At 32.8% G+C, this 23,418-nt stretch overlaps 1 protein-coding gene across 3 annotated transcripts in view; it reads left to right on the top strand.

Annotated features, from left to right (window-relative positions):
- The window catches only part of IPO8 (importin 8), a 156,822-nt gene that overhangs the window by 28,140 nt on the left and 105,264 nt on the right, over positions 1–23,418 (top strand). For all 3 annotated transcript variants that reach the window (XR_007947783.1, XM_051962783.1, XM_051962782.1), the window contains exons 3-5: positions 1,660–1,816; positions 5,108–5,266; positions 7,538–7,694. Coding sequence is in view for 2 of the 3 variants with exons in the window: in XM_051962783.1 (XP_051818743.1) it covers positions 1,660–1,816; positions 5,108–5,266; positions 7,538–7,694 (473 nt within the window). In the remaining variant the exon portion in view is untranslated. The remainder of the gene's footprint in view (positions 1–1,659; positions 1,817–5,107; positions 5,267–7,537; positions 7,695–23,418) is intronic.

Raw genomic sequence — 23,418 nt, 5'->3', positions numbered from 1 at the left:
TAGTACTTTGAGAAAGCGTTAACTTTAACTTTTAGAAAGTTGCCTGGACTAATGAATCATTGTGTATGTATGATCATTTTGTATAAGAGATGATATCTGAAGTGATTTATTAAAGATTTACTGATTGTAACTATATAGTTATATAGCACAGTGTCAAGCTTTTTTTGCTCAAGTTTCATGTTAGGGGAGAATCAGGAGACTCATATTTGCACTAGAGTGCTGTGACAGCCTTTATACCAGTATTATAAACCATATAAAAGTATTTGTTCATAGGTGACTCTCACTTGTTACAAGGGCAAGATGATTAATTATAAAAAATAAGTCTATGATGAAATTTTTATTTTTTTAATCTGGATTTACTTCAGAAAGCTAATTAACTTATCATTTAAATAAACTAACATCTGTTGTTTGCTATGTTAGTTCATATGATATATAATATGACTTTGAATAACATAGTCAGAATCATGCTAAAGTAAAAGATGATACTTTATTCATTATTCACTTCCCATTTTAATAAATTTCTTTTATTAATAAACTGTTCTATCAAAACAAATTGAATTCATAGATGGAATAGACTTTCAAAATGGGGAGGTCAAAAGGAATGGAAGAGCTATGTCAAATATATATAAATCAACAGTATGTTATAAAAATTTGATATTAGTAAGAAAGATAAAAATAAATGTAGACAATGGCATCATTAACACATTTAGTAAGATTTAATTTCATGGTTAAACTGTAGGTTAGGGAATGGTGATGTTCCTACTCGTCATATCCTATTTCTATAATGCATATGAATTATCTTGTAAGATAGTGTCTTTATAAGATAATAAACTAAATGTTTTTATCTTATAAACTGAATCACTTCTAATTTTTACTTATTGAACTCTTTTAATACTAAGAAGCTTTCATAGTCTACAGAAAGAATACTGGACTTCTGATATACTGGACTTCTGATGTGATTATTATTAAGCCTGTTTTTTTTTTTTTTTTTTTAGAGGTGCTTTAAGACTTTCTATTAAACATTGAACTGAATGACTATTGAAGATTCAAGAAGTATATAAAATCCTTTAATTTTTGCAAGGCATTTTTATTAGAATGTTTCTTTTTCTGCTGTTTTCTTCAGTTATCTGAAAGTTGATACTTACTTGGTCTTTGAGGTATTTGTTAAATGGGAATTACAATAATTAAAAAAATTTACTTGTAAATACTTCAAAGAGTTATTTAAATTATGTAAAGAGAAATGACCTACACAATTATCTTAGGAAAATTAAAATTCAGTTTTGGTTTATTACCATTTTATTGTCTTATGAACAGTTTGACTATTATGATAGAGATTTACTTAGCCAGTTTTGATTTAGACTACCTTATGTTTTCAGTCTAAGGAACACATTTAATACTAATAAATTTTTTTGTCATTGAAAAATCTTAATATTGATTGACAAAGTGCTTTTAATTAAAATGTACTTTAATTGCTAAAAGAAAAATCTTCAATTTTTATGCATTTTCCCATTGGTTGGTTCATTGCTTAGAATTATGTTCCCTGCCATCATCTCTGTGCTTTCTGTTCAGCACATAATGGCATAGCCTTTTGTACTTTGTAAAGGTGAATTAAATCCATCCTTTCCATGGTGCTATGTTAGGATTTTTTCTGTAACTCAGCTGCCATTTACCTGAAGAACATGGTGACGCAGTACTGGCCAGATCGAGAACCCCCACCTGGAGAAGCAATATTTCCATTCAACATTCATGAAAATGATCGCCAGCAGATTCGAGATAACATTGTGGAAGGAATAATTCAGTCTCCAGATTTAGTGAGGTACATTATACTCTCTATATATACACATTACTAAGAGGCATAAAATATTTGGCTTTTAGAGAGGGGAAAATCTAGTTATAAAGATTATGATTTTTTGTTTTCAAAACGAACAGTGCAATGAATGAGGGCTCATTCTTTTTCATTAATTGCTTTCTTATATCTCAGCTAATCCTATTTGTGTTTGTCATAAATAGAATTTTACCTCTTATTTATCTTTTTTTCTCATTAAGAGAATTAAGGCAAAAAGCCTTCTTGATTAAATAATGTAATGGAAATTCCAAATATGTAAATAATTTATTTTGCTTTAGTTGATCTCATTTAACTTTTTACCATTCTAATTTTAATCTTGTTTTTTTTTTTTAATCTTCTCCCTTATAGGGAAATTTACTCCTAGAACACTCAACATGTTATTTAACCCCTATGTATGTGTTTATGTGTCTGTGCCCATTTTTATATATGTATATATATTTGTCATTTGTTATATATAAACTCAATTTCCATTCCTTTGTATGGACAGTTCAGTAATATGTAAGACTAGGTTTGTCTTGGAGAAGTGAAAATATATCAAGGGTGTTAGAGTTAGTAAATAATAGCCAATAAACACTTATTAAGGGCCTACTATGTGCTTTTTATTGTGCTAATTGTTGGGGATACAAATTACTAAACACAAATAAAACCTATTTGCAATCTCCTGGAGGAAGAAAAAAGAAAGCTGAAAAGAGAGGGAAAAGAGGGAGCAGGTCTGTGGACTTGATGAAGGCGGCCAAAAGGAGTGCAGCTGGTTAGGAAGTGATATATTTGGGGGGAATGTCTATCCTGTCCTCTTTCCTTAAATGGAAGAGTTTATAACTCTATCCTTCAATCAGAGTGCAGAGGGTAAAAAGGGTATTGATGAATCTGATTGGATTGTACAAAATGAGATTTCCAGATTTTTATAAGGAATAGAGTGAAGAAATCAAAGAAATTAGTAATAGCATAGCATTATAAAAAAAAGTATTGTGAACAATCTAGTAGTAAGGGGTTTACCTTTGTTCTGATCAGTACTTTTAAGTACATAGCAGTGCCTTGTATTGTAAATGAAATATAATTAGAGAAAAGGAACAAAGGAAAAAATAAGAATAAGAGAATAGAAGGGAGACTAGGAAGGAAAGAAAGACTATAAATTAGGTAGTGGTATACTGCTACCTTAAGTGTCATGAACTGTTTACTCTCATTGTAGGGTAAGGTTTAACTTTTTTATTTTGACATTTCTCTGCAAGTTTCATACATGATCTCATATATCCCATACACTAGCCTTCAACATGGTGGGAAGAAGAAGAGGAAAGTGATGTGACTCTTGTGTGTATAGAAATTCAGTTCTTTCAACAGTGAATTTTGCTTAGCCCAAGAGTGACAGCATGGAGGAGGTAATAATAGTAGTTAAACAAATTTAAACATAAATCAATATGTAATTGATTTGATGAAAGATAGGATGAGAATAGGTGAGTAGTAGACACTAAAATGTTTAGATAACCTTTGTACCCCTGATCTGTTTCCCTCCTTAAACTTTTCTGTTTTTGTTGTTTAGTCATTTCAATCATGTCAAAGCCTTCATGACCCAAACCATGAGGGTTTTTTTTTTTGGCAAATATACTGGACTGGTTTGCCATTTTCTTCCCCAACTCATTTTACAGATAAGGAAATTTGAAGCAAACAGGGTGAAGTGATTTGCTTTGGATCACACAGCTTGTAAAGTGTCTAAGACCGGATTTAAACTCAAGAAGATGAATCTTCTTGACTCTAGGCCTGGTACTCTTTCCAGTGTGCCACTTAGCTATCCCTTAGGAAAATATGTTCTAACCCATTTCCACAATGGCATTATGTTTTCAGATAGAAAGCAACTTATATTCACCTTAGCCTTCTTTAGATTACCTTCACAAGGTCACAGAAGCAAAATGTGCTAGATTTGGAATTCAAATCCAGGTCCCCAACTCCAAATCCACGGTGTGATGTAAACAGTGTAATAAGAGTTGGAGTTCGAGAGACCTGACCTTGAATTGTATATTAAATCCTAGTTTTGTGATCCCAGACAGGGCACTAAACTTGGATAATAACACAGAGATAATAACAACACAGATAAATGAAGTCTATCAAGTCCTTTGCAAACCTTAAAAGTGCAGCATAAAATATTATTTAGTATTAATTAGGAAAATATTTTAAAAGAATTTCCAGATTTAGTGACACTATGGAATATTGAATAGATCCAAATCAAGCTATTCTTTGGCACTATTTTTATATAAGTATTCCTTTCAAAGACAAGTACATATTTGATCAATACTGATTACTTATAGAAGACAGATTTTTTTCTATTTCTCCTTTTATATTATCCCTCACATCTTTTATCTTAAGAAAATTATTATTGACCTATCCATTTTGACTTTAGAGAATTATAAAGCTCTTGACTCATTTGTAGTTAAAGAATGGGATTCCCTATCAATTTCCTTATTCACAGACCTTTTAAAACTTGCCAGAAAAGCCTTTTCTTCATATCCTCCTCATCTTCTTTAAGAATTGCTGAAGAGCAGCTAGATGGCACAAGTACTGGCTCTAAAGTCAGAAGGTCCTGAGTTCAAATGCAGCATCAAATACTTAATACTTACCAGCTGAATGATCTTGGAAAAGTCACTTAATCCCAATTGTCTTGTTTTAAAGAAAAAAAGAATTGCTGAAACACTTATTCTACATGTTTAAGGCAGATTTTTTTGGGGGAAGGGGGCAATAGTAGCTTTCTTGATAACAGCTTTGCAGGATGCAATGCAGAAGGGCATTCCTCTGTTCATTACCTAAGTTGGAGAGGTCTATAGTGTCTAAGTGATAAGAAGGTGAATTACTCTATTCATTGTTGGATTTTCCTTAGATCTTAATCATATTGTTATTTATACTTTGGTATACAAATAGGGGAAACATAACTTGCCATTGCTTAGGAGGTATTTTTCTATTGCTAGATATAGTATCTAATATTATTTGTTAGAATTTTATATATTAATCCATTGTCAAATTCTTTAGGCAGAGGGCTAGTATAAAATAGTTTTTTCTTTAGAATTGCTTCCTATAATGTTCATTTTCAGAAAGTCATGTTGTTGAAATTGTCATAAAATGTTTGTTTTCATTCCAGATTTACATCTATATAAAATGAGTGTGTGGAAAATTGATTGCTATCTTTTTCTAAAACAATAGATAGCTCTGAAATATACATAACTAAATTAATGGTGGTCGATTTTTTATGGTTGTTTTTGTTGTTTTATCTCCTAGGGTCCAGTTAACAATGTGTCTCCGTGCCATCATTAAGCATGATTTTCCAGGTCACTGGACTGCTGTGGTAGACAAGATAGGCTATTACTTACAATCTCAAAGCAGTGGAAGCTGGCTTGGGAGCTTATTATGTCTATATCAGCTTGTGAAGACATATGAGTAAGTGGAGATTTCTCAGTAGAAGATTATAGAGATATGGTCAATTGATGTTTAAAGAATATTGAATAAAAGTGGTTAGCAAGTAGCAAGTTGAGTTTTATCATTTGTCTCTATATAAATTCATTTTTCTGGGTAATGAACCATTCTAATTTTTTTTAGATGTAAAAATAAAATAAAAGGAATACATTTTCTGTCTAGTCAAGATGGATAACCTTTTCCATAAAGGCTTTTTATAAAAATAGAGTGGGAATAGAGATAGAAATTAGATTTTGATTTCAATAGTTTAGGGAACTTCCAGTTGAGGAAATTCTGAGAGAATATTTAGATTCTAAAACACTAAGTTTAAATGGTTTGCCCAGAATCACACTGCCTGTATGTTTCACAAGTAGTGCTTGAATCTAGGCCTTTGAGGCTGATTTTCTAACACCGTGCTACTGTGCCTCTCAAACCTTTTTATAGGGTATTTGAAATCATGACAACAGAACAAGATACACACATTGCAAAAGGGAGTAGATGAGTGCAGAAAATAACAGGTTTCTCAGCCTTATGTTCTTTAAAAAATTAAAGCCTTGTCTTGAGAATTGAAAATATTTTTTAGATTTCAAGTTTCTAAATTTGTAAATAAAAGATGCAAGGTAATATAATACAGTGAAAAGAGGATGGGACTTGAAATTGGAGAACAGGCTTCAAATTTTAGCTCCACCATCTACTGCTTCTGTGCCTTGGACAAATCACTTAACTTCTGTGAGCCTCAGTTACCTTATTTGTAAATGAGGAGATGGAAACTTGTAGCTTCTAGTTCCTTTCTGCTTTAAATCTATGAGCCTGTGAAATGCTGGTAATGATGGTTAGCTTCCCTTCTATATTTCGGTTAAAGCAAGTTGGATTAGATTTATAGCATTATTGCAAAGTAGATTATTCTTCAGACTCCAGAAACATAGGATAGTTGTACAATTTAAATATTTTTATTTTATAAAAACATCATTTGGGGGTATTTTATTATAATGGATTCTAGGTAAGATAAAAGAATAAATTTCTCTTATTAAGGGAACTTAATGGTACTTTAAAGACTGCAAAAGCAAAAGTACTTAAAACTAGGAAGCTTCACTTCTTCTACATTCTAGTTTTGTGATTAGGGGCAAGTAAATTATCCTCAAGATAGGCATCCCATTCAGGTCTTTCAGAAGGGATTGACCTTCATTAATCGTTTCCTTACCAGGCAATTTCCTATACCACAGAAATTACAGATCCAATCAATCCCTATTCCTAGCCTTAAAGGAGACTAGAATTAAATTATGAAATAACCTCTCCTGTATATGATTTTTTTAAATTAAATTTTTTCTTTTTATATTTTGAAGTTAATAAACCTCAAAAAACATGAACAGTTTTTTGTATTAAGAGATAAATAGCTATCTAAAAGATATAGTTATATCTAGGGATAGGGAGAACACATTTCAAAGTTCTTTCACAGTCTTTTTAGAGCATGTAAGTCAAGATTTTGGATAACAATATAATAGCTGAATAACTAATATTTATGTAGAACTTGCTATGTGTCAAGCTGCATAATTTTGTATTACAGGTATCTCATTTAATCTTCACAACTACCTGAGTTAGATGCTATTATAATATCCATTTTACAGACAAGGAAACTTGAGATAAACTGATTAAATGCAACTGAGGGTCACATGGCTCCTAAGTATCTGATGCTAGATTTGAAAACAGGACTTCCCAATTCCAATTCTGACATTCTATCCTTTGAATGCTTTCAGAGTTTTACTTAAAACATTTTTACTTTCAACAACAATAACAAATGCAACTATAACAATTAACTAGCATTTATATGGTGCTTTAAAATTTGCAAAGCACTTCCTCACGATGATGCTGTGACAAGAGTTATCTCTATTTACAGATGAAGAAATTGAGGCAGACAAAGGGGAAGGGAGTTAAATAGCTAATAAGAGTCTAAGACAGGATTTGAATTGAGGTTATTCTTGATTCTAGGTCTAGTTTTCTATTTGGTATATAAACCAACACCTCAAGAGACAAGGAGAGAAAAGAATAAGAATATTAGCTGAATTATTTATCTTTACAAAAAAGGAAAGGTTCTTTTGAAAAATAACTTGAAATTCTTAGAAAACATTTAGAAATGTTGGGGCATTATTTTTCTCTTTTCTTCCTTTTATTTAAAAAAATCATTATACTTACCTTAAATTCTGTTTAAAATTTCTGTTTTTTTTTTTTTTAATTCTTTCCCTTTTTGTATTCATGTAGATACAAGAAATCAGAGGAAAGAGAACCTCTTATAGCAGCAATGCAAGTATTTTTGCCTCGAATTCAGCAGCAAATTATACAGCTTCTTCCTGATCCATCCCATTACTCTGTACTTCTTCAGAAGCAGATTCTGAAAATTTTCTATGCACTTGTTCAGGTAGGGCTCTACTTCAAAGGATATATAAATTTACGTGTTTATCAAACACTTTGACTTTATACTAATTATTAAACTGTAATGTTTACAGAGCACTCTGATAGGATTTGGGGAAATGGGAAATTTAGATGTTACAGCCTCACCTTATGAAACTTACAGTCTAATAGGGGGTATATACACTGATAAATCTAAGTAATCATTAAGAGTATTTCTCCTCAAGATAAATAAAGAGATAATAAAAGGTCACTTAGTTGAATTCAAGTCAATTGGCCCAGGCATGCTATAAAATCATGGATATGTATATATAATATATTTGGTAAATAGTGTTTTATTTTTTTCAATTACACATAAAGAATTTTCAACATTCATTTTTTAAATAAGATTTTGAGTTCCAAAATTTTCTCTGTCCTTCCCCAAGACAATAAGCAATCTGATATAGGTGATATTTGTACAATCATATTAAATGTATTTCCACAGTAATGTTGTGAAAAAAGAAAGAGAACAAAAAGTAAAAACCATGAAAATATAAAAACCAGTGAAAATAGTATGCTTTGATTTACATTGTTCTTTCTCTGGTTGTGAATACATGAGTCCTTTGGAATTGTCTTGAATCATTGTATTGCTTAGAAGAGCTAAGTTTATTAAAGTTGATCATCACACAATGCTCCTGTTACTATGTACAGTATTCTGGTTGTTCTAACTTCATTGCACGTCAATTCATGTAAGTCTTTTTAGGATTTTCTGAAACTTGCCTTCTCATTATTTCTTATTGCACAGTTCCATTACATTCATGTGCCACAACTTGGTCAGCCATATCCTACTTGATGGGCATCCCTTCAATTTTAAACTCTTTGCTTCCACAAAAAGAGTTGCTACAAATATTTTTATACATATAGGTATTCCTTTTTTCTGATCTCTTTGGGACATAGACCTAGTAGTGGTATTGCTGGTCAAAGGGTATGCACATTTTTACAGCTTTTGTAAATGTCATGTTCTCTCCAACATGATTAGATCAGTTAACAACCCCCACCAACAGTGCATTAATTGGGACATTAATGCATTCCTACATCTTCTCCAGTATTTATCATTTCCCTTTTCTATTTAATAATAACTTTATATTGACAGAATCCATGCCAGGGTAATTTTTTTACAACATTATCCCTTGCACTCGCTTCTGTTCTGATTTTTCCCTTCCCTCCCTCCACCCCCTCCCCTAGATGGCAAGTAGTCCTATATATGTTAGATATGTTGCAGTATATTCTAGATACAATATATGTGTGCAGAACCGAACAGTTCTCTTGTTGCACAGGAAGAGTTGGATTCAGAAGGTATAAATAATATGGGAAGAAAAACAAAAATGCAAGCAGTTTATATTCATTTCCCAGTGTTCTTTCTTTGGGTGTAGCTGCTTCTGTCCATCATTTATCAGTTGAAACTCAATTAGGTCTCTTTGTCAAAGAAATCCACTTCCATCAGAATACATCCTCATACAATATCGTTGTCGAAGTGTATAATGATTTCCTGGTTCTGCTCATTTCACTTAGCATCAGTTCATGTAAGTCTCTCCAAGCCTCTCTGTATTCCTCCTGCTGGTCATTTCTTACAGAACAATAATATTCCATAACATTCATATACCACAATTTACCCAGCCATTCTCCAATTGATGGACATCCATTCATTTTCCAGCTTCTAGCCACTACAAACAGGGCTGCCACAAACATTTTGGCACATACAGGTCCCTTTCCCTTCTTTAGTATCTCTTTGGGGTATAAGCCCAGTAGAAACACTGCTGGATCAAAGGGTATGCACAGTTTGATAACTTTTTGGGCATAATTCCAGATTGCTCTCCAGAATGGCTGGATTCATTCACAACTCCACCAACAATGCATCAGTGTCCCCGTTTTCCCGCATCCCCTCCAACATTCATCATTATTTTTTCCTGTCATCTTAGCCAATCTGACAGGGGTGTAGTGATATCTCAGAGTTGTCTTAATTTGCATTTCTCTGATCAATAGTGATTTGGAACACTCTTTCACATGAGTGGTAATAGTTTCAATTTCATCATCTGAAAATTGTCTGTTCATATCCTTTGACTATTTATCAATTGGAGAATGGCTTGATTTCTTATAAATTAGAGTCAATTCTCTATATATTTTGGAAATGAGGCCTTTATCAGAACCTTTAACTGTAAAGATGTTTTCCCAGTTTGTTGCTTCCCTTCTAATCTTGTTTGCATTAGTTTTGTTTGTACACAGGCTTTTTAATTTGATATAATCAAAAATTTCTATTTTGTGATCAGTAATGGTCTCTAGTTCATCTTTGGTCACAAATTTCTTTCTCCTTCACAAGTCTGAGAGATAAACTATCCTATGTTCTTCTAATTTATTTATAATCTCATTCTTTATGCCTAGGTCATGGACCCATTTTGATCTTATCTTGGTATATGGTATTAAGTGTGGGTCCATGCCTAATTTTTGCCATACTAATTTCCAGTTATCCCAGCAGTTTTTATCAAATAATGAATTCTTATCCCAAAAGTTAGGATTTTTGGGTTTGTCAAACACTAGATTGCTATAGTTGACTATTCTGTCTTGTGAACCTAACCTTTTCCACTGATCAACTAATCTATTTCTTAGCCAAAACCAAATGGTTTTGGTGACTGCTGCTTTATAATGTAATTTTAGGTCTGGTACAGCTAGGCCACCTTCATTTGATTTTTTTTTTTTTCATTAATTCCCTTGACATTCTCGACTTTTTATTGTTCCATATGAATTTTGTTGTTATTTTTCTAGATCATTAAAATATTTTCTTGGAAGTCTGATTGGTATAATACTAAATAAATAGATTAGTTTAGGGAGTATTGTCATCTTTATTATATTCGCTCGGCCTATCCAAGAGCACTTAATATTTTTCCATTTATTTAAGTCTGACTTTATTTGTGTGGAAAGTTTTTTGTAATTTTGCTCATATAATTCCTGACTTTCCTTTGGTAGATAGATTCCCAAATATTTTATGCTATCAACAGTTATTTTGAATGGAATTTCTCTTTGTATCTCTTGCTGTTGGATTTTGTTGGTGATGTATAAAAATGCTGAGGATTTATGGGGATTTATTTTGTATCCTGCTACTTTGCTAAAATTATGAATTATTTCTAATAGCTTTTTAGCAGAATGTCTGAGGTTCTCTAGACATACCATCATATCATCTGCAAAGAGTGATAGTTTGGTTTCCTCATTGCCTACTCTAATTCCTTTAATTGCTTTCTCGACTCTTATTGCAGAGGCTAGTGTTTCTAATACAATATTGAATAATAATGGTGATAGTGGGCAACCTTGCTTCACTCCAGATCTTACTGGGAAAGGTTCCAGTTTTTCCCCATTGCATATGATACTTACTGAAGGTTTTAAATATATGCTCCTGACTATTTTAAGGAAAAGTCCATTTATTCCTATCCTCTCAAGTGTTTTTATTAAGAATGGATGTTGGATTTTATCAAATGCTTTTTCTGCATCTATTGAGATGATCATATGGTTTTTGTTTGTTTGGTTATTGATATAGTCAATTATGCTAATAGTTTTCCTAATATTGAACCAGCCCTGCATTCCTGGTATAAATCCTACTTGGTCATAGTGTATTATCCTAGGGATGATTTTCTGTAATCTTTTTGCTAATATTTTATTTAAGATTTTAGCATCAATATTCCTTAGGGAGATTGGTCTATAATTTTCTTTCTCTGTTTTCAGCCTACCTGGTTTAGGTATCAGTACCATGTCTGTGTCATAAAAGGAGTTTGGTAGAACTCCTTCAATCCCTATTTTTTCAAATAGTTTATTTAGCATTGGAGTTAATTGTTCTTTAAACATTTGATAGAATTCACATGTAAATCCTTCTGATCCTGGGGTTTTTTTCTTAGGGATTTGATTGATAGTTTGTTCTATTTCTTTTTTTGAGATAGGACTGTTTAGGATATTTACTTCTTCCTCTGTTAGTTTGGGCAAGCTATATTTTTGGAGGTATTCTTCTATTTCATTTAAGTTGTCGAATTTATTGGCATAAAGTTGGGCAAAGTAACTCCTAATTATTGCTCTAATTTCCTCTTCTTTAGTAGCGAGTTCTCCCTTTTCATTTTTAAGACTAACAATTTGATTTTCCTCTTTCCTTTTTTTAATCAGATTTACTAAGGGTTTGTCTATTTTGTTGGTTTTTTCATAGAACCAACTCTTAGTTTTTTTATTAATCAATTCAATAGTTTTTTTACTTTCAATTTTATTGATCTCTCCTTTTATTTTTAGAATTTCAAGTTTAGTGTTTGACTGGAGGTTTTTAATTTGTTCCTTTTCTAGCATTTTTAGTTGTAAGCCCAATTCATTGACCTTCTCTTTCTCTATTTTATACAAATAGGCCTCTAGAGATATAAAATTTCCCCTTATTACCGCTTTGGCTGCATCCCATACATTTTGGTATGATGTCTCATTATTATTGTTTTCTTGGGTGAAGTTATTAATTATGTCTATGATTTGCTGTTTCACCCAATCATTCTTTAGTATGAGATTATTTAGTTTCCAATTATTTTTTGGTCTACTTTCCCCTGGCTTTTTGTTGAATGTAATTTTCATTGCATTGTGGTCTGAAAAGGATGCATTTACTATTTCTGCTTTACTGCATTTGAGTTTGAGGTTTTTATGTCCTAATATGTGGTCAATTTTTGTATAGGTTCCATGAACTTCTGAAAAGAAAGTGTACTCCTTTCTGTCTCCATTACATTTTCTCCAGAGATCTATCATATCTAATTTTTCTAGTATCCTATTTACCTCTTTGACTTCTTTCTTATTTATTTTGTGGTTTGATTTATTTAATTCTGAGAGTGCAAGGTTGAGATCTCCCACTATTATAGTTTTGCTGTCTATTTCTTCTTGTAGCTCTCTTAATTTCTCTTTTAAGAATTTAGATGCTACACCACTTGGTGCATATATGTTTAATATTGATATTGCTTCATTTTCCATGCTACCCTTTAGCAAGATGTAGTGCCCTTCCTTATCTCTTTTAATTAGATCAATTTTTGCTTTAGCTTGATCTGAGATCAGGATGGCTACCCCTGCTTTTTTGACTTCATCTGAAGCATAGTAGATTTTGCTCCAACCTTTTACCTTTAACCTGCATGTATCTCCTCGCTTCAGGTGTGTTTCCTGTAAACAACATATTGTAGGATTCTGGCTTTTAATCCATTCTGCTAACCGCTTCCTCTTTATGGGGGAGTTTACTCCATTCACATTTATGTTAAAATGACCAATTCTGTATTACTTGCCATCTTGTTAACCCCGGTTTATGTTTTTCTCCCTTCTTTCCCCCTTTTCCCCCTTCTCAGTATTAAGCTTGTGAGCACCACTTGCTTCTTATAGCCCTCCCTTTTTAGTATCTCTCCCCCTGCCTTAGAGTTCCTCCCCCTATTTTAGCCTTTTCCCTCCCAGTTTCTGTATTCCCTTCCACTTAGCTTATTCCTTCCCTTTTCACTTTTCCCTTCTCACTTTTCAATGAGATGGGAGAAGTTTCACCATAGATTGAATATGTCTAAAATTTTTCTCTTAAAGCCAATTCTGAAGGCAGTAAGATACCCACTATATTCGTTCCCCTCCATTCTTTCTCTCAGATATAATAGGTTTCCTTTGCCTCTTCATGAGATGTAGTACCCCCACTTTACCCTTTTTCTGGTACAATGTCCTTTCCACATCTAGTTTCTAGAACAAGGTATATATGTATTCTTTATACATCTTTATAGCCGAAATATAGTTCCCAAGATTAATCTTTACCTTTTTAGATTTCTCTTGAGTTCTATATTTGTAGATCAAACTTTTTGTTAAGTTCTGGCTTTTCCATCAAAAATAGGTGAAATTTGCTTACTTCGTTGAATGTCCATCTTCTTCCCTGAAAAACGACGCTCATTCTTTCTGGGTAAGTTATTTTTGGTTGCATACCAAGTTCCTTAGCCTTTCGGAATATCATATTCCAGGCCCTTCAATCCTTTAATGTGGATGCTGCTAGATCCTGGGTGATCCTTATTGTGGCTCCTTGATACTTGAATTGGGTTTTTCTAGCCACTTGCAGTATTTTTTCCTTCGTCTGAGGGTTCTGGCATTTGGCCACTATATTTCTTGGTGTTTTGATTTTAGGATCCCTTTCAGTAGGTGATCGATGAATTCTTTCAATGTCTATTTTACCCTCTGTTTCTATAACTTCTGGGCAGTTCTCTTTGATAATTTCCTGGAAAATAGTGTCCAGGCTCTTTTTTTCATCATGCTTTTCTGGGAGTCCAATGATTCTCAGATTGTCTCTCCTGGATCTGTTTTCCAGGTCTGTTGTTTTCCCCAGAAAGTATTTCAGATTCTTTTCCATTGTTTGATTTTTTTGGATTTGCTTGACTGATTCTTCTTGTCTCCTCGAGTCATTCAATTCCATTTGTTCAATTCTGATTTTCAATGAAGTATTCTCTTCACTCACTTTTTAAATATCTTTTTCTAATTGTCCAATTGAGTTCTTTTGTTCTATGGAATTTTTTTCCATTTCGCCAATTTTGTTTTTTAGAGAGCTATTTTCTGTTTCCAGTTCACTAATCCTATTTTTCAAGGATTTTATTTCTTTATCCACTCTGTCTTTAAATGTGTGGGATGACTTCTCCAGTCTCTCTTGCCAAGCCTTCCTCTCCTTTTCCCATTTTTCTTCTAGCTCTCTTGTGAGAGCCTTTTTAATTTCTTCTATGAGGTTCATCTGTGCTGAGGAACAGATGATCTCCTCCTTTGGGGATTCACCTGGGACAGTCTGTTTTTAGTCTCCTCAGGATTTAGAGTCTGCTCTCTATCTGTATAGAAGCTGTCAAGGGTTAAAGTACTCTTCAATTTTTTGCTTATTTTGTTAAAGTATCAAAGACAAACTAGCAAACAAAAAAAGAAAAAACCCCTAAATGGAGTCTGCTTTTTTGGGGGGAGGGGCTGGGTGGTGTTACTGAGCTTCCTCTGCAGACTGCAGGGGCAGCAGCGAGGCATTAGCCCCACTGTGCTGTGCCTGCGCTCTGAGATCCGAGAGCGTGTTGAGACACTGTAGGGGATGGGTGGCCCCGTCCTGAGAGACTCCAGCTGTTTGAGGTTGTATTCTTCACCTCCCCTCCCCTCCCCTCCCCCCTCTTCCCGTTTTTAGCTTCTCTGCTGGGCTGCTGACTTGCTGCCAGGGCAAAGTATCCAATCCTGTAGCAAAGCTCTCCCCGCAGAGACTGCTGCGATCACACCCTCTCCTGTCTACTACCGCTGCCTTCAGCCTGCGCCCAATCTAAAATCATCCCCGCCCTTGAGCAAAAACAGACCTTTCTTGGCGAATTTCAAGGAGGTCTTCTCTTGGTAACTATTTGTGGGTTTTTTTTCAGTCAAGCATTAATTCAGAGGCTTGTAATGAAATGGATAGTGAGAGAAAACGCGGAGCTTACACAGCTGTGTGCCTCCTCTCCACCATCTTGGCTGGAAGTCCCTCATTTCCCTTTTCTATCAGATTAGCCAATCTGATAGATGTGAGGTAGTATCTCAAGAGTTGTTTTTTTAATTTGTATTACTTTAATCACTAGTGATTTGGAGCATTTTTTCATGTTATAGTTAATTTTAATTTCATCTTCAAAAAATTGCCTATTTATATACTTTGATCATTTGCCAGTTTGACTTAGTCCTCTATATATTTGAGAAATGAGGCCTTTATCAGACACACTAACTATAAAAATTGTTTCCCAGGTTTTTGATTTCCTTCTAATCTTGGTTGCATTGGCTTTGTGCAAAAACTTTTAAATTTAAAAAAATTTAAATTTTAAATTTAATCAGTATCCATTTAACAATTTATAATGTTCTCTATTTCTTGTTTGGTCATAATTTTTTCCCTTTTCCATGGATCTGACAAGTAAACTGTTCCTTGTAATGTTCTTCTTTTAGTTCAGTTTTCTGGGGGTCTCTGGGAGCAGCCTTCGTTTTAGTTCAGAGTAATCATCACAAGTGTAGCCGGGGTTAAAGTCCAAATCATTTATTGTCTTCTTGCCTGGCCAGGCCAGCTTTCTTGAGGTCCTCGTGAATGTGTCTTGGTTTCTGTAGGGGAGACAGGAGGACCACTACCACTTTTCTGTCTTCCCTAATTCTGATTCTGAATGAGTTTGCCCGAGCTTATATGCTTTCTTATTATAGGTATGAATCTTGTAGAACTATATTAAGTACTAAATATATGTACTGAACTACCATTGTCTTTATCAATTTCACTGACTTAACACCTTGTTTCAGATTCAGAGTTCTGGCCCATAACAGTTCCTTACTCTCCTAATTTACTTATGATATCACTCCTTTATGTTCAAATCATGTACCCATTTTGACCCTATCTTGCTATATGACGTGAGATCTTGGTCTTTACCTAGTTTGTCCCATATTATTTTTCAATTTTTCTAATAGGTTTTGTCAAATAGTGAGTTCTTATTCCAGAATTTAGAGTGTTGTGTTCGTTTAACAATAGGTTATTATAGTATTTTTTATACCTAATTCATTTCACTGATCCACTACTCTTAGTACCAACTAGTTTTGATAATTGTTGCTTTATAATATCCTTTTAGATTTGGTTACAATTAGACCATCTTCCTTTGCATTTTTGTTTCACTTTTACTTTGATATTCTTGATCCTTTTCTTCCAAATAAATTTTATTAATATTTTTTGTAGCTCTGTAAAATAATTTTTTTGGTAGTTTGTTGTAGCATTGAATAAATAAATTAGTTTAAGCAGAATTGTCATTTTTATCATATTATTTTGACCTACCAATGAGCATTTGATATTTTTCTCGTTGTTTAGATCTGACTTTATTTGTGTGAAAATTATTTTGTAATTGTGTTCTTATAGTTCATATAGTTTCTGGGTTTGTCTTAGTAGTTAGACTCCCTATTTTTTGGAATGGAATTTCTCTTTCTACCTCTTACTCCTGAGCTTTGTCAGTCATATGTAGAAATACTAAATTTTTTTTTTTTGTGGGTTTATTTTACAGCTTTCAGCTTTGGTAAAATTGTTAATTATTTCAAGTAGTTTTTTAGTTGATTCTCTAGGACTAAGTATAGCATATATCTGCAAAGAGTGATAATTTTGTTTCCTCATGGCTTATTCTAATTCCTTCAATTTCTTTTTCTTTTTTTATTGCTAAAGCTGAAATTTCTAGTTTAGTATCAAATGATAATAGTGATCCTTGTTATAATAATGAGCATCCTTGTTTCACCCCTGCTCTTACTGAAGGCGTTTAGCTTATCCCCATTACAGATAATGACTTTATCATTTTAAATTAGATTTTTTTAGATATGACTTATCATTTTAAGGAAAACTGTTTATTCCTGTGCTTTCCAGTGTTTTTAATAGGAATTAATAGGAAATTAAATAGGAATTGAATAGGAATTTTACTAATGTTTTTAATAGAGTTTAAAATAGGAATAGGAATTTGTCAAAGGCTTTTTCTGCATCTGTTGAGATAAATTTCTATTGATTTTGTACTGATATGGTCAATTATAATAATGGTTTTCCTAATATTGACCCAGCCTTGCATTCCTACTATCAAGCCTACTTGGTTATAATAGATTATCCTGGTGATAAATTCCTATAATCTCTTTACTAGTATTTTACTTAAAGTTTTTGCCTTCAATATTCATTAGGGAGATTAGGCTATAATTTTCTTTCTCTTTTGACTCTTCATGTTTTATTTATATAAGTATTACATTTGTATCATAAAAGAAATTTGGTAGGACTTTTTTCACCTATTTTTTCAATTAATTATTCTTTGAAATTAATTGTTCTTTGAATGTTTGATAGAATTCACTTGTAAATCTATCTAGCCCTGTTAATTTTTTTCCTTAGGGAATTTTCATTGATGGTTTATTCAGTTTCTTTTTCTAAATGGGGTTAAGTATTTTATTTCCTTTTCTGTTAATCTTGGCAATTTATATTTTTTTCATTTCATTTCACTTGGAGTGTCAGATTTATTGGCTTGCAGTTGAGCAAAATAGCTCCTAATTATTGTGTTAATTTCTTCATTGATCATGAATTCATCCTTTTCATTTTTGATACTGGTAATTTGTTTTTTTTTAAAAATTAAATTAGCCAGAGGTTTATCTATTTTATTAGTTTTTTTCACAAAAAACTAATCCATTTTGTTTTTCAGCTTTATTTATTAGTTCAGTAGTTTTCTTATTTTCACTGAATCCCTTTGATTTTCAGAATTTCTGATTTGGTATTTAATTGGAGATTTTTAATTGGTCCTTTTTTTAGCCGTTATAATTACGTGCCCAATTCATTGATCTGCTTTCTGTTTTATTGATGTAAACATTTAAAGATATAAAGTATTACTTTGAAATACTTTATTGAAATAGTAATATTTGAAATAATTGGTTAGAAATCTAAGTATTGTTTTGTCTGCGTTTCATAAAGTTTAATATGTTGTCTCATTATTGTCATTCTAATCTTTAATGAAATTATTGATTGTTTCTCTGATTTGTTGTTCAACTCACTTTTTTTTAGGATTAATTATTTGATTTCAGTTAATTTTTAATCTATCTTTCCATGACCCTTAATTACATGTAATTTCTGTAGAATCATTATTTGAAAAGGATGCTTTTAATATTTTTGCCTTTTATATTTGATTATAAGGTTTTTGTGCCCTAATACATAGTCAATTTTTGTGTAGCTGCCATGTATCACTTGAAATTTTCTCCAAGAGGTCTATTATATCTAACTTTTCTAAAATTCTGTTCATCTCCTAATTTTTTTTCTTGTTTATTTTTTGGTTAGATTTATCTAGTTTTGCGAGGAGGAGGTTGAGGTTCCCCATTAGTATGGTTTTAAATTCTATTTCTCCTGTAACTTATTTAATTTTTTTCTTTAGAAATTCAGATGCTGTACCATTTGATGCTTATATGTTTATTATTGATAATTTTTCATTGTCTATGACAGTGATTCTCAAAATATGGGAAGAGAATCCTGGGAGTTTCTGAAACACTTTCAGAAGGTCTTTAAATTCAAAATTAGGTTTTAAAATTAGGTTTTATTTCTAATATGGTAAATATCTATAAGTATAACCCACATAAGTAAAAACTTTTTGGACAGATCCTTAATAATTTTTAGTAGTATAAACATATTGTGAATAGAAATTTGAAAACTACTGTTCTATGATAGCAAGATAAAATTTCCTTCTTTGTCTATTTTAATTAGATCAATAGATCTATATCTTTGTCTTTGCTTTGTCATGATTTCTATTCCTATTTTAATTTTTTTTTTACTTCAATTGAAGCCATAATATATTCTCTTCCAGCTTTTTACCTTTACTCTGTGTGTATCTATCTGCTTGCTTCAGATGTGTTTATAGGAGAGTTTGTCCCATTCATACTCACAGTTATGATTACTGTGTATGTTCCTCCATCTTTTTCCCCCCATTTATATTTTTCTTTCTCTCCTTTCACCCGTCTCTCCTTACCAGTGTTTTGATTTTTGCCACCTCTCATTTTTATCTTCTTCCAGTTGAATTTTTATTTTTCATCCCTTAATTTTTTTTATATACTAGCACATCAAAGTCAACTTATATGCATACTTTCTTGTCTATGTATACTTTTTCTAAGTGCCCCAATAGATATAGTTCTTAAGGGTTAAAAGTATCATCATTCCATCTAGGGATGTAAACAGTTTAACCTTATTGAAATTCATTTCTTTCCTGTTTATATGCTTTTTGTATATGTATTTGTCTTGTAAAGATCAGATTTTCTGTCCAGCTTTGATCTTTTCCTTAGGAAAGTTTGAAGATCCCCTTGTTACATTGATCTTTTCCCTTAAAAGTTTGATTAATTTTTCTGGGTAATTGATTCTCGTTTATAATTCAAACTCCTTGGCTTTTGGTGATTGATGGATTCTTTACATTTCTGTTTTACTCTCTGATTAGTATTTTGGGGCAGTTTTCCTTAATAATTTCTTGAAAAATGCTGTCTAGGCTCCTTTTTTGATATTGGCTTCTAGGTAGTCTGATAATTCTTAAATTACCTCTCCTGGATCTATTTTCCAGGTTAATTTTTTTTCCAATGAGTTATTTTACATTTCCTTCAATTTTTTCATTCTTTTTATTTATTTGTTTTTGATTGATTCTTGATGTCTCATTGAGTCATTAGCTTCCACTTGCCCAGTTCTAATTTTTAAGGAATTGGTAGCTTTTGCACCTCCTTTTCCAATTGGCCAGTTCTATTTTTTAAGGAGTTGTTTCTTCAATTAATTTTTTTCAGTTAATTTTTGTTTTCCAACCTGGTGACTCTTTTTTTCATGATTCTCTTGAATAATCCTCATTTCTTTTCCCAATTTTTCTTCTACCTTTCTTCTCTGATTTTTCAAATCTTTATTAGAGCTCTTTCAAAAGGACTAGCATAGTAGCTTTCTTTAATCAGGGGTCTTTTTTGTTTTTGTTCATTTTCTAGCCTTTTTTGTTACTTTTAAAGCTGACCTCTGCTTCTGTGGAGCAAGGGTCATCTATACCAAGCTTCTTATGCTGGGAACCAAGGGTCTGGTAACTGGCTTTCTATGCCAGGTCCTTTGGAACTGGAAGTTTGCACACTGAAATGGGGTGGCTCAGTTTAATCACTTGTATTATACCTGCATTACTAAAACTCGAAATTTTCCTGCTGTGCTGGAGTTGGAGATCTCACAGTTGGTCTATTGTGCCATTGGCCTTCTAAGTCAGGATTGTGGGGCTTTCAATGGTTGATATATGCTATGGCTAACAGCCTTCCACTGATTTGCCTAGGCATCCTCTGTACTTTGCTATTTTCTTTTACCCAAGTAAGACAGGCCTCTAATGAAGTGCTGCAAAACTGTTTCATTCTGTTCTTTTGTGGGTTCTGTCATTTTAGAATTCTTTTAGAGCCTTGATTTAATGTTATTTCCAAGGGAAATTGGGGAGAGTTCAGGCAATTTCCTGGCTTTGCTTTGCCATTCTTGCTCCATATCCAAACTTTCAATGTTCAGTAATTGAAAGAAGTGGCAGATGTGATTGTTATGACATTGTGAGTGAACTTTATAGCATCTTTGGGAAAGGAGAGGTATTGCATAATTAAAAAAAAAGTTGGAAAAAAGTCTGTTGCAAAGAATTGAGCTGTGTGCTTAACTTAAATTGGTATCAAAATTCTAGTGGATAATAAAGAGATGGGTAAATGAACATTTAGAAAAGGGTTGAAATGACTTCCTCAAAAATAGGTCTTACTAGACTAGCCTTCTTTCTTTTTTTCTTCCTTTTTGGGTAGGGTGAGGAAGGGTTTGTATTTTAGACCAAGGTTGAGTGAGAGGGTTAAAATTTATCTAGATTTTAGTAGTTAGTTTTATAAAGTATCTCTTGTTATTGTGGAAATGAGATGTGTGTGTGTGTGTGTGTGTGTGTTTAATTGGTAGTACAATTCATTGGATTTAGAAATTGGCTAATTGACAGACTCCATTAGTAATCATTAAGTGTTTGAGGTTAATTTGGCAGGAAATCTTTAGGGTATTGCTTCAGAGTGCTGTGTTTGACCCTATATTGTTTAATATATTTATTATATATTTTTTTCTTTCTTTCTTTCTTTCTTTTTTTTTTTTTTAATAACTTCTTATTGACAGAACCCATGCCAGGGTAATTTTTTACAGCATTATCCCTTGCACTCACTTCTGTTCCGATTTTTCCCCTCCCTCCCTCGATCCCTTCCCCCAGATGGCAAGCAGTCCTTTATATGTTAAATAGGTTACAGTATATCCTAGATACAATATACATGTGCAGAACTGAACAGTTCTCTTGTTACACAGCAAGAATTGGATTCAGAAGGTATAAATAATCCGGGAAGAAAAACAAAAATGCAAGCAGTTTATATTCATTTCCCAGTGTTCTTTCTTTGGGTGTAGCTGCTTCTATCCATCCTTGATCAATTGAAACTGAATTAGCTCTCTTTATCGAAGATATCCCCTTCCATCAGAATATATCCTCAAATAGTATTGTTGTCTGCTCATTTCACTTAGCATCAGTTCATGTAAGTCTCACCAGTTCTCTCTATATTCATCCTGCTAGTCATTTCTTTTTTTTTTTTTTTTTTTTAAATTTTTATGTAATAATTACTTTATATTGACAGAATCCATGCCAGGGTAATTTTTTTTTTTTTTTACAACATTATCCTTTGCACTCGTTTCTGTTCCAATTTTTTTCCCTCCCTCCCTCCACCCCCTCCCCTAGATGGCAAGCAGTCCTTTATATGTTGGATATGTTGCAGTATATCCTAGATACAATATATGTTTGCAGAACCGAACAGTTCTCTGGTTCCATAGGGAAAATTGGATTCAGAAGGTATAAATAACCCGGGAAGAAAAACAAAAATGCAGATAGTTCACATTCGTTTCCCAGTGTTCTTTCTTTGGGTGTAGCTGCTTTTGTCCGTCATTTATCAATTGAAACTCAGTTAGGTCTCTTTGTCAAAGAAATCCACTTCCATCAAAATATGTCCTTATACAATATCATTGTCGAAGTATATAATGATCTCCTGGTTCTGCTCATTTCACTTAGCATCAGTTCATGTAAGTCTCGCCAGTCCTCTCTGTATTCATCCTGCTGGTCATTTCTTACAGAACAATAATATTCCATAACATTCATATACCACAATTTACCCAGCCATTCTCCAATTGATGGGCATCCATTCATTTTCCAGCTTCTAGCCACTACAAACAGGGCTGCCACAAACATTTTGGCACATACAGGTCCCTTTCCCTTCTTTAGTATCTCTTTGGGTTAGTATAAGCCCAGTAGAAACACTGCTGGATCAAAGGGTATGCACAGTTTGATAACTTTTTGAGCATAGTTCCAAATTGTTCTCCAGAATGGCTGGATGTGTTCACAATTCCACCAACAATGTATCACTGTCCCTGTTTTCCCATATCCCCTCCAACATTCCGCATTGTCTTTCCCTGTCATGCTAGCCAATCTGACAGGTGTGTAGTGGTATCTTAGAGTTGTCTTAATTTGCATTTCTCTGATTAATAATGATTTGGAGCATATTTTCATGTGGCTAGGAATAGTTTTAATTTCTTCATCTGAGAATTGTCTGTTCATATCCTTTGACCATTTATCAATTGGAGAATGGCTTGATTTCTTATAAATTAGAGTCAATTCTCTATATATTTTGGAAATGAGGCCTTTATCAGACCCTTTAACTGTAAAAATGTTTTCCCAGTTTATTGTTTCCCTTCTAATCTTGTCTGTATTAGTTTTATTTGTATAAAAACTTTTCAATTTGATATAATCAAAATTTTCTATTTTGTGGTCAATAGTGCTCTCTAGTATTTCTTTGGTCATAAATTCCTTCCTCTTCCACAGGTCTGAGAGGTAAACTATCCTATGCTCTTCAAATTTATTTATAATCTCATTCTTTATGCCTAGGTCATGAACCCATTTTGACGTTATCTTGGTGTATGGTGTTAAGTGTGCGTCAATGCCGAGTTTCTGCAATACTAATTTCCAATTTTCCCAGCAATTTTTGTCAAATAATGCATTCTTATCCCAAAAACTGAGGTTTTTGGGTTTGTCAAACACTAGATTATTAAAGTTATTGGCTGTTTTGTCCTTTGAACCTAACCTATTTCATTGATCAACTAGTCTATTTCTTAGCCAACACCAGATGGTTTTAGTAACTGCTGCTTT

The sequence above is a fragment of the Antechinus flavipes genome, chromosome 5 (assembly GCF_016432865.1).
Source record: "Antechinus flavipes isolate AdamAnt ecotype Samford, QLD, Australia chromosome 5, AdamAnt_v2, whole genome shotgun sequence".
Lineage (NCBI taxonomy): Eukaryota > Metazoa > Chordata > Mammalia > Dasyuromorphia > Dasyuridae > Antechinus > Antechinus flavipes.
The sequence above is the reverse complement of the archived record's forward strand: the minus strand, read 5'-3'. Positions and strand labels throughout refer to the sequence as shown.